Source organism: Emydura macquarii, unplaced genomic scaffold (assembly GCF_026122565.2).
Source record: "Emydura macquarii macquarii isolate MOO-44397 ecotype Brisbane River unplaced genomic scaffold, CSIRO-AGI_Emac_v2 contig_2772, whole genome shotgun sequence".
In the NCBI taxonomy this organism is placed as follows: domain Eukaryota; kingdom Metazoa; phylum Chordata; order Testudines; family Chelidae; genus Emydura; species Emydura macquarii.
Genome location: NW_027132909.1, coordinates 1 through 12,162, shown reverse-complemented (window position 1 = coordinate 12,162; position 12,162 = coordinate 1). Strand labels below are relative to the sequence as shown.

At 55.3% G+C, this 12,162-nt stretch overlaps 1 protein-coding gene across 1 annotated transcript; it reads left to right on the top strand.

Moving 5' to 3' along the window:
• Window positions 1-6,410: 6,410 nt before the first annotated feature.
• On the top strand, window positions 6,411-11,968 carry LOC137166016 (C-type lectin domain family 2 member D-like). Its single transcript, XM_067567581.1, has 4 exons — window positions 6,411-6,489; window positions 8,108-8,298; window positions 9,015-9,118; window positions 11,818-11,968. The coding sequence occupies exons 1-4, from the start codon at window positions 6,411-6,413 to the stop codon at window positions 11,966-11,968; spliced, it is 525 nt and encodes a 174-aa protein (XP_067423682.1).
• Window positions 11,969-12,162: the final 194 nt, after the last annotated feature.

Below are 12,162 nucleotides of genomic sequence, written 5' to 3'. Positions count from 1 at the left end.
TGCCCAACTCCGACCTGCCACCAGCTCTGTGGCTTCTGTCTTGCAGGTTCCTGATAGGAGGAGGCGGTGACTGCGTGTATCTGAATCATCAGGGTTCGGTCAGCAGCTCACTGTGCACCAGTGAGAAATACTGGATCTGCACCAAACCCGATGTGTTCACAAAAGCAAAGGAGCCGGCTGCGGATGGCGGCTCATAACAAGAGTATTGTAGGACTAGTCCTGGAAACACCTGCCAGTGATCTCTCTTCAACATCCCGACTGATCCATTCCAGAAGAGCAGGGAATGGGCTGAGCATCCCTGGGCAGAACACGGTTGGTTTGGGTGAAAACTAGAAAAGCCGTTTGCACATTTTGCACACCCACCTCTGCTACCTCTTTCGTCTGCCAGTAAAACTGCTCAAATCAGCCTTTCCAGCCCAGCCTCAGCTGCACCAGGGACTCTGCCTGAGAAAAGAGCCACGATGCCAGCCTCAGCTTTCACTGTCCTAGCACCACCCCAGGAAAGCTTTTTACTTTAGAAAACTGTCGGTGAATCAGACTCTTTTGCAGAACTGTGGAGTCTGCAGGCTTGTCTAGTTCCTCTGGAGTACCTCCAGTACCTAGATGGGTCTCAGAGGTAGAAACCAGAAATGAAGACAAAAAGCAGATGGGGCAGCTGTGTTTCTGTATTTTTGACATGAAGCTTGTGATTCCTTTGTCTCAAACACAGCCACACAGCACAGGGCAAGGAAGAACCTGAGAGAGTCCTCCAGCCACAGGCCTGCATAATATTCCTATGTCCTGATCACTCATCAGATGCAGCCCCTGGGCTCTTTCACTGGATTAGTTGTACAGTTTAGTTCCCTGGATGAGCGGTCAAGCAGGTGAAGTGCTGCTGCCGTCCTGTCTGGGGATGTCACCACAAACACAGCACACGTTTGAAATACAAGCATTGCAGGCATATTTACAACTCAGAATACAAAGCTGGTACATACATTTAGATGTATGTATCTATCTTAATAAATCAGGACTTTACAATAGAGACCTTGCATGGCATATTTTATACGCTGTTTATTGCAATTCAGGAAGATTGGCAGCAGTGATGTTAGAAATGGTCATTCATATTCCACACAGCGTCACAATCCTGTACTTCCCTTCTGGAACATCTGAGGATCAGGTTCTACACACACTCAACAAGATGTGAAAAAGCGCTAAGGGCTGGAGCGAGAGGCACAATAACAGCTGCAAAAGGCAACCCCCGGGGGTGGAAGAATGGAAAGTTGGAAAAGACAGAATTAAACCCCCGGTCAGACGCAGCGGCAGTGCAGCGTGAGAAGCACAGATCTGCTGCTAACACTGACCTCAGCGGTGCACTTACAGCGATGCAGGGCGAGTACTGGTGTTACCAGAACTGATCTGTGCACACTGACACGCCGCACCACGCTCACACCGGCCCTGGGGCAGCGGCAGCGCACTGGACATCACACCTGCACGGCGCAGAGCCGGGCGGGGAATGGAGGCGGAGGAAGCAGCGACTCAGCGGATCGCAGCAGCTCAGACAACGCCGGGCGCGGCCCGGAGGCTTCCTGCAGACACACGAACTGCCGGGGCGTCTGTTCACCCCCGCGGGACACCCCGTGTCTGCGGTGCCGGTAACATCCCCCGCACTCAGCTCCCTGCAGCCCAGCCCGGGTGTCAGACCGGCCGCAGCTGCTGGGGCAGGCGGGCGGTGCCGGGGCGGTGTTTAAGGCCCAGCCCAGTGGGCGGAGGCTCGGTAGCAGGACAAGGGATGGCAGGTCACGTGGTGAGGGTAAAGGCCCCGCCCAAGCGCGGAAGAGACGAAGGAGAAAAAGAGGTGAGTCACTGTCTGTCAGCGGCACTGGGCGGGACCAACCCGCAGGCACCCGGGGGGGCAGATCTAGCCCCACAGACAGCAAGTGGCTCGGACACGCCCTGCTCTGCGGCGCTTGGTCTCTTCCTGTTGTTCTCCGCCCGGTGGCGTTGCACCGACCCCGGCGGCGGCCGCCATTTTGGTCTGGCTGCGAACAGACCCGGGTGTGAGACGCTGGAACCAGCCGAGATCAGCGCGGCCCCGCCCCAGGCTCGGAAACCGTAATTCCCTGCGGCGGCGCACGGGGGGGGGGCAGAGACCTCAACTCAGAACTGAGTGCGTGACACCTGTGCGCGTTTGTCACCCCGGCAGTGTGTTACGGCAGGTTCCCCTGCACCGACCACAGCGGACAGGCTGGTACTGGGCCGCTCCCGGGCAGTGCTGGCAGCATCAGAAATGGGCCAGGGCTCACTGCATCGAATTACCCTCAAATCACGTGAGAGTTGGCAGCAGGGTTTGAGACTTTCACAGCAGTGTCTAGGGGATTTAGAAACCGAACTGTCTGCACTGAGGTAGTGCCCAGCTGACCCGTCTGAGGTCAGGGCCCTGCTGTGCACTCATCCTCCTTTACTTTGAATGGACGATGTGTGAATGAGCCCCTGCTGGTGTGGCTGGTGTGGCTAGGACTGTGATGGTGTCACTGGAGTCGAGGTGCGGTCAGAGCTGGCAAGAAATTCTGTTCTTGAGTCAGGAGCGGGCTGTGCTGTGTAATGCTGCCCCTAGTGGAGACACTCAGAATTGCAGCAGAATGATGACAGGAGCAGTACAGAGGGCCCCAGATGTCAGTCACTGCATTACCTGGTACAGCAGAACCGCAGAGTTACCAACACCTGGGGAATGGAGCCTGTTCGTAACTGGGAAATGTCTGTAATGCTGAACAAAACGTGATGGTTCTTCCAAAAGGTTACCATTGAACATTGACTCACACAGCTTAGACACTTTACTGTGCAGAAGAAACCTGCTGCTTTTAACCATTTTAATTGATATGAAACAAGCACGGAAACAGTTTCCTGACCTAGTCACGTCTTTTTATTCAATTTTCCCTTTATATTTCAGTAGTTTACATTAACACAGCGCTGTGCGAGGTTTGCTTTTTTGGGTCTCTGCTGCTGCCTGACTGCCTGCTTCCGGTTCCAGATGAGGTGCGGGGTGACCGGTCAGTCTGTAACTCCGGTATATGTAACTCTGAGGTTCTACCCTACTTGCCATGAAGAAAAGCCTGTCTGGGGAGGAGCTAACAGGGAAGATCAAGCCTCCAATGGGGGGGGGGAGCTGTGCTCAGGGGTTGTAGGCCCAGTGAGAGGACCTAGGATTGCAGATGCCTTGCAGAGCTTCACCTCTTCTTCAGGCAAGCCCCTGCTGCCCGTGTAACAGAGGCTCTGTATTGCCGTGAGCTCGTCCCAGAGACAAATCGATGCAGTTAGCAAGAAAAGAGGAACAAATGAGAGGAAAGGCCACAGAATGTGGGAGGGAGGCACCAACAGAGACTGAAATCACATAATTCTGATTGTTACTGTTTGTTTGGTTACATGAGTATGTACAAGGGGGGGCGGGGAGGAAATCAGATCCTGACCTCCTGCTATGGCCACCCTCTGCCATTGTCACTAAATCAGTTCTCAGTCCACAGGGTGGGTAGATTTAAATCAAGGCACCTTAAATCACCAAATGGAAAGCCTCTGTTTAAATGATAGATTTTGATCAGCTTTTCCATTGGCTCTTCAGTTATTTTCTAAAGGAAGGTGCATTCTCACTGGTTGATAGAACCATTGAAACATCTGGATGCACAACTAAATAGTCTTTACACTAATCTGGTAGCAAGAAGCTGTACCAGGAGAGAGCATGTAACTGTCAGTTCATTTAAGCAATTACATGGCTTAATATTTTGAGATTCTTATTAGTTGTGCATTTTAGTACATTAGAAAATGGGGAGTGATGTTCCATGTTTACAGTTAAATGACTTATTAGACAGAGGGACTAACTGCAGTCAGTGAATTAAATGGATTATCAGGTTAGCCTGGGAAAACTTTCAAATGTATCAAAGTCTCTCCAGTTATTTTAAAAACCGGTAGATTTCATCCCCTCCCATCCCTGCTCATTTTTAAGTTTTCCTGCTTTTTCAACTCCCAGCTGATTTCTCAACTTCGAATAAATTGTCTGAATGAAGAAAATATTCTTTCTGGGCCTGCAGAAGAGATTGTGGCTGTCAAAAAGCTGGTTTACCACATTAACAAACTCTGGTTCTAGGTACTTTAGGTTGAGAATATTAGCAAGAAAATGAAGTGGAGTAAGTGCTTGGTTCATGCACCTCTTTACTGCCTGTAATTTAACTTTGTGGTTGAGCGTTTGTCTAAAACATCTTAAAGCTATTTCTGAATTTCAGTTCCATCGGCAATACAGTAGTAATCTTTCTGCAGTTTCCCGCGAGTCCTTCTTTCTACAGAAAAACAGCCTTTATCTCAAAGTTTTTGATAAAGACTCATGGATTTAGCATATTTATTTAAATGTTTTAAGAGATTATAATTTTAGGCTTCAAATGTTGTGTATTAAATTCAGATTTCATTTTAAATGGGTTTGTTTTTAAAAAGAAAAGTTTATTAAAAATCCAAGTAATTTAAATAATCTATTCCTTCCCCACCCAATATTTATCCACCCTACTTCCTTTTGTGGCCATATCTTTCTTTTTTGGGGTGGGGAGGGGTGGGGAGGAGAGACAGGACAGGGCTTCACATTGGAGGATTTCTTTCCTTTCCCAGAAATCGCTTAGTCACCTGTTGTTCCTCCTTGCTGTTTTGCCTCCCTCAGAGGCTGTTCCCAAGCTCCCTGGGTTGTCTTTCTGAGATGGCCACTGTCACTACATCATCTCCATCCACCGCCCTCTGCAGTTATCCTATCACTAGAGTATCACAGTGGCACATCCAGAATTTCCATCACTCCTTTGTCCCCTCACTGCCAGGTAACGTGTAAAGCACAGTCAGTAAGGGACACCACAGGGAGACAGTAAGTGGGTACCAGGTTGACAAGGGAGGTCTGATGTTGGCATCTTTGGATGAAGGGCTGTGTAACCCTCTTTGTCCTCGGCCAGGCTCGTTGGTTTGAATTCTTTTCAGCAGATACTTGCAGGAGACACCAAAAAAACCTGTCAGGCTCTGCAGCTCAGGGCTAACAGAAGCTGACCATCCCCAGGGAGTGTGGTCTCTGAACCATGTGGTTGCGGGGGGGTTGCTGTTTCAGTTCCATTGCTGCCTGGTTGCTGCCCCCATTACAATTCTCTACCTGATTGGCTTCACAAGGGTGTGTATTTGCTCCACATCATGGACACCTGTGAGAGGCAGTGACATGGATCCCCTGGACAAGAGCTACTGTGCAGCGTTTACCCAGTCTCTTGAGGAAGCCCTCACTGCCAGACCGCTAAGGGGTCTCTCCTCCAGGGTAGGCCCTGGGCTCCAGCCCTGCTAGCCCACACCGAACACTGGCACTTCTGCCAGCAAAACTTTGTCACAGGGGCTGTGAAAAAACACTGGCCACATCCCTGAGCAACAGAAGCTTTGCCGGCAGCAGTGCTGGCCTAGGCAAGGCCTTAGACTCCTGCCCAGGGACTTGTCCTCGCTCCAGCGACCAGGGCACCCGGCAGGAACTGGCAGTGACACAGGCAGCGTTTTCAGAGCAGGGCAGGGTTTGTTCGTCACCTGGCACACGGCCCTGGAAGTCTCTCGGTTGGCAGAGAGACAGCGAGGTTAAAGCAGCGTCGGCCTGGTCAAGCCAGAGCAAACCACTAGCAAGCCCCTGCGTAGTCAGTGGCGGCAGAGGGCAGCCAGCGTCCTCCAGGGGCTCTTACTTTATCCCCTTCTGATCATGGCTCAGGCCTTCGACCTCAGGCTGGTCTGGGCTCAGCTTCTCTGCCGAGAAGCAGGAGGAAAACCTCCTTAGGGCGGTGTTGGCCAGCTGTCAGTGCTGGGGTCAGTGAGGTTTTTTCATTCTCTCTTTGGCCCTTTGTTGCTCTGGGTTGGTTTCAACCAATTCCTTAATGATCCTGTTGGCTGCAGCCCAGACATTCAGGTAACACCCACGCCTTGTGCTGCCCTGCCCCCAAAAGAAAACGTAACCGTTTCCGCTCCAGTGGGTAACAATGCAGGGTACAGAGGGAAACTGAGGCAGACATAGGCTTAATAAAATATTACTGAAAATTCTCACTTTGTCACAGGAGGGCCAGTCTTGGTGGGGAGTTTCCATAGCAGAGCAGGTCTCTGAAGCCCTTTGGGGCTGGAGGGGGCTGATGGGCTTAAGGGGGTTCATCATAGCAGGGGGTTGGGCTGTTAGGCCGAGAAAGAGAAACCACAAATCCACACACACACACAAACACAACTGTCCTGCTTGGTCTGTCTCTGCCTTCAGATTGGCTGGAGAGTCCGGAGCAGGCATCAGGACCTCTGCCCCTGGCTGAGCTTTGCTGCCCCTGGGTGGGAAACAATTACTTGGGAGAGGAGCCGATCCCAGACCAGCGCCTGCAGCATCTTCAGCCTGAGTGTGGCTGAGAGAGACAATGGAGGCAGCCGTGGGGCCGACTTACAACCAAGTGCCTGTTAATGGCGATGGACACCTGCAGACTGGAGGGGAGCCAGGTAATGGGGCGTCGATGGCTGGGAACAAGCGGGAGAGAGACACTGACACTGCCCCAGATGGGGCCATGCTCTCAGTGGCAGCAGCAAATGCCCAACCCCCGTCCGTGGGCAGCAGGGACTGGATCAGTGCCAGGGGCTCTCAGGGCACCGGTCCCTGGCTCACAGCTGCTGTCTGGTGCACACAGCCGGGCTGGGCAGGTGCCTCTCGGGCTGTGTGTGTCAGATCCCCTGTGACAACACTGGCCCCTCTGCCTGCTTCTGTCTCCTCCCTTCTGCTGTGTGTGGCCAGTGTGAGACTCCAGGGTGCGGTGACAGGCGCACTTGGCAACGTGGGCACAGCCAGCGCTCTGCAGGGGGCACAGCAGGGGTGGGGAGGGGGGGCAGCTTGAACTCCTGCCACCGGAACAGACGGGTCCTTGTCTCTGTACCCCGGAGCTCGCCAGGCCTCGTGCCAGCGTAGCTGGGAGTGCCCAGGGGAGGGCATCGGGCTGAGGGGAAAGGGGGACTGTTCCCCCCCCCCCCAGCCTGCCTGGCCCCCCCCCGGCTCTTCTCCCAGAGCCTCTGACGGGAGCAGCAATTGACAGGATCTGCATGTTCCCTGTCAGTGAGACGGGTCCACACAGCCCTGGTTGAGCAATTGACAGGATGCTGCATGAGCCGCCTGGCCTTCTGCCTCCTCCCGAACGCAGGCAGGTGCAGACACCTTCTCGGGCAGCTCCAGCCCTGGGGCTGTCAGTGACCTGGGGGTTCCACAGCTGAGGGTGTAGGGAGCCCCCAGAACGCAGTGGGTCAGATGGGGGAGATGGCACCAGTCAGAGGCTCCCAGGACTGAAAGGCCCTTGCTGTGCCCTGTCCCTCCAAGGCAACACTGGAAGGGGCCCAGCCGGCCTGGCAGCTTTTCTCCCAGGGGCCTGTGTGTTCCCATGCCCAGCGCTCTGCACAGCGTGTGTAATTGTGCCCCGCGCAGCCGCCGTTGCTCCCTGAAATGAGTGACACAAATCACACCCTGAGCAGCACCATGAAGCGTCTGCTGCACCGACTGCCCTGCTCCGTTCCTAGTGCTCACACACGGGGTGCGGGGCACTGCCCCATGGAGTCTGCAGGGACGTACGTGCCTTGTGCACGACCTGCTCTTTCTTCCATCAGCCCGGCCACAGCTGCTAACGTTCTCCCAGACACGAGTGTCCCGGCCACAGGGGAAGGTTTAAAACCAGCGATGGTGTTAGTGTTAGTGTGATGCAAAATGCGGATCATGTTGACATCAGCATCTTACCCATTAATTATTGGCCCCTGAGAACTGCCCCCTCCCTCTGCAGCTCCCTGCCCACCCCTGCTGTAGCACTGAGCCGGGCCCAGCTCTCTGTGCTGGGCCTCCAACCAGGGGCTGTTTGTCAGCTGCATCCCTACTGAATGTGACCCCAGAGAGTGAGACCAGGGTCAGGTAACCCCCCTCTGGGGCTGGATTCCCAGTGTGCTCCTGGCTCCCTCACGCCCCCAGCACCTGCCAGAGCTTCGAGGAGTCTCAGAAGCCTGGGGCGCCAGGGCTGATTTCCCCATGTTGTCCTCACGGCCGGGCTGCAGGTCCCGCTCTCACACCATGTTACTGTCTCATTCTCAGTGGAGAGATGTGAGTGTCCGTCAGCTGATCTGGGCCCCCTTGTGTGCCCGGATATGTGCCTGGACGGCTGGATCGGATTCCGAGGGAAATGCTACTACTTCTCAGAGGGCGAAGGGGACTGGGCCTCCAGCCAGAAGCACTGCTCTTCACTGGGTGCCTCCCTGGCTGGGATTGACACCGGGCAGGACATGGTAAGAGACGCTAGTTGCAGTGGACTGTGCCTTGGCTCAGTGGCTGCTGCTGCAGTAGGAACTGGGCTCTGCCCCTGCGGGGCGAGGAGCAGCTGTGACCCCCTCGTGCTGGGAGGCCAGAGGCAATGTACCGCGGGGATCACCTCTTGACAGGGAGACTGTCCCCCTCTGGGGCTGGGCTGGCTGGGGCGTCTCCTGGCCTGTTGGGCTGCGTAGGGTTGGAGGGGGACCGAGAAGCCAGCTGGACACAGCCAGTGCTGCTCCTGTATCGGGGAAAGGCAGCCCCTGGCTCCGCTCAGCCTGTCCTCTCCTGGCTGAGGATGGGGAAGGGGGAGGGCGTCTTTGCTCAGTCCTGGCCTCTCCCAGCATCCCCTCTTCAGATCGTCTCTCCCCTTCCCCTGCCATGGTGAGAGGTGCTCAGCTGCTCTGTCAGGGAAGGCTTTGGCACACAACGCGACCTTGCATGGGAGGAGGGAACAGCTTAGCCCCAGCAGCACCCAACAGCTGCCCCAGCTCAGAGGAAATCGGGGTGCTGGGAGCTGTTTGCAGTGGGAGGGTTAATACTGAATTACCCAGAGCTGTGCCAGAGGGAGGAGAAAATCCCCAGCCACTCCCTGGAAACAGCCCGTCAGTGTAGGACTGGGATTCCCTGCCCAGAGCCTGGGGCAGCAGCAGGGTCCGGGCTCTGACCCCGCCTCTCCCTCTGCTGTTTGTAGGCTTTCGTGGTGCGCCACAAAGGCACATTTGACCACTGGATCGGCCTCCGGAGGGACCCAGGGCAGCCCTGGAAATGGGCCAATGGCACCGAATTCAACCACTCGTGAGTCTCTCTCCCTCTATGAATTCCCCGGCTGTGGGTCCCGCTGTCTGCAGCACTGCCGCACATCGACCCAGCGCTGCAGTGCAGACCAGGGCTGCGTTAGCTGTTACCATGCAAAGATCTCGGCGTCACTGTGGCTGGTTCTCTGAAAACATCCTCTCCATGTGCAGCGCAGGCAGAAACGCCACCAGGACGCTGGGAACCGCTAGGAAAGGGAGAGAGAATGTGACAAACTCCTCCTGCGCCTCTGTGAGTCCAGCACCTCCCTGCAGCTGCAGGTCGGGGAACTGCTTCGTCCCGCAGCACTCTCAAAGGTGCTGCTCCCTGCCGGCTCCCAGTCCAGTCTCTGGTTCTGCGAGGCCCTGGCCTCTTTGCCGGGGCTCTCACCCTCCAGGAAGCGGCCGGTGGGAGCAGGGGGGAGCCTGATCCCACCTCGACTCCAGTCCCCAACCCAGAGACCCAATAAGTAGCACCTCGCGCTGTGGCTTCAGGAAAACTGCTAGCTTCCCTGGGTTACTTCCCTGTGCCCCTTGGCGTAAGTGTCCGCACCCTGTTCCAGCAGGGGCCCTTCCCGGCCTCCTCGTCTGGGGAGGCTCTTGGCCGTGCCCAAACCAAACATCCAGTTCTGTCTTCCCCTTCTGGCAGGGTCTTTTCCCTCAGGTCTGGGAAAGGTCCTTCGCTCTCTTTGGGCAGGGTTCTCTCCTGTCTGCGTTCCGCTTCTCCCCCTGCCCCCTCCTGACCTTAGACAGCGTCTGGCCCTGCTCAAACTCTCTGGGGGCTGCCTCACTGCCACAACTCCACCCACCCCCTTCTCTGCCCAGAGGGGAGGCTTTTACAAGTACTAGGTGGGGCCTTATTGGCTCCTGGTGCATTAATTAACCTGAAGTAACCCCTGCTCAGCTACCAGGGACAAGAGACCTGCTGATCCTAAGGCTGAGATATATCGGCGACCTAGCACTGTCCAGGAGCCATCTGGTCTGACCCTGTCACAATAATGAGACAGAAAATATCATAAGCCTCTATATAAACCCACAGTATGCCCCACATCTTGAATACTATGTGTATTCGCCTCGCCTCAAAAAAAGATACTTTAGAACAGGGAAAGGTACAGAGAAGGGCAGTAAAAAAGATTAAGGGGGTGATGGAACAGCTTCCGTATGCAGAGAGATTAAAAGACTGGCCCTGTTCAGCTTGGATAAAAGATGACTAAGGGGGGCTATGATCCAGGTCTATAAAAATCACGAATTGTCTGGAGAAAGTGAAGAGGGAAGTGCTATTTACCCCTTCACACAACACAAGAACTAGGGTCACCCAGTGACATTAACAGGCAGCAGGTTAAAACAAACAAAAGGAGGTATTTCTTCACACAGCACAGTCAGCCTGTGGGACTTGCTGCAGGGGATGTTGTGACGGCCAAAGTATAACTGGGTCAAACAAGAATTAGCTAAGTTCATGGAGGACAGGTCTGCCTGGTCCGATTAGCCCAGTGTTCAGAGACACAACCCCATGCTCTGGGTGTCCCTAAACCTCTGACTGCCAGAAGCTGGGACTGGATGACGGGATGGATCACCATGGCAGCGAGCCTCAGAGCTGGGGCTACAGACTAGAGCTTGTGCTACGGTGCTAAAATAGCTGTGTGGGCTTTTGGGCTCTGCAACCCGCCCTGCCTCCCCCAGAGAATAACCAACACAGCGATACCTGCCTTAGTCTGGAGAAAGCCTGAGACAGTAGCACTGAGGGGGACACTGCTCCATGCATCTCAGTGGGGTGTTAACCCTGAAATCTGCTGCCCTGGGGGGGCCCAGCCCAGCAGAAGGTTCTGCATTGTTGCCGTCAGAGCTCTGCTGGGGTGATCCTGGTGTCGTGTTCCCACCCACACACACATCCTCCCCCACCCACAGCCATCTGCTCAGGTGGGTGGGACGTGTGTTCTCCCTCTCTGGGACAGACCCCAGCCTACCTGGAGCCAGAGGCTGGTGATCTGAGGGAGGGGAGATCCTGGCTTGCCCAAGGAGTGGTGCTGGGCCCCCTCCCAGGGCAGCATGTGGCTGTTGTGTGGCCAGGATGGGACCATGGGGCAGAATTTGCCTGTGCCCCTGCCTTGCCTAGATCCCGCCCTGTTCCCAGGTCTGACTCGCTGGCCTCCAGCTCTCAGGGGAAGCGCTGTGTGAATGGCTGGGGTCACACAATGGTCGCTAGGATTGTGCTGCAGTCTCTGTGCTGCTGGCATTTCACTCCAGCCCTGCCCCACCCTGTCTGCCCTGACAGCTGATGTGAACTGCCCAGGGTGTCCTGCACCCAGCTCTTCTGTCCCACGTTGCTGCTCCTCCCCTCGCTGACACTCACACGGCACCTTCCCCCGGGGCGGGTTTGGTGGGTTGGGCCTGCAGGGGTCCTTCTAAACCCAGCTGAGGGTATGGGGGCAGGAAGTGGGGTTAAAATATCCACCCAGCATAAAGGATCCATGGAGGCCAGTTGATCTTAGACCCTCTCTTGGCCCTGCTGCCCCACTGCTCCCTTTCTAACTGTCCCCTTCTGCCGGGGGCTGGGCTGGGGCCTGTTGCTGCTGCAGGAAGGGGAATCCTGAGGGGCTGTGAATGCAGCAGCTCCCTGCGCTGTGGGAATGTCTCCTCCTGTCTGTGACTGATGCAAACACCCAACTCCGACCTGCCACCAGCTCTGTGGCTTCTGTCTTGCAGGTTCCAGATAGGAGGAGGCGGTGACTGCGCGTATCTGGACGATCTGGGTGGGGTCCGGGCCTCACTGTGCACTAGTGAGAAATACTGGATCTGCACCGAACCCGATGTGTTCACAAAGGCAAAGGAGCTGGCTGTGGATGGCAGCTCATAACAAGAGTATTCTAGGACTAGTGCTGGAAACACGTGCCAGTGATCTCTTTTCAACATCCCGTCTGATCCATTCCAGAAGAGCAGGGAATGGGCTGAGCATCCCTGGGCAGAACACGGGCGCTTTGGGTGAAAACTAGAAAAGTCGTTTGCACATTTTGCACGCCCACCTCTGCTACCTCTTGTCTGCCAGTAAAA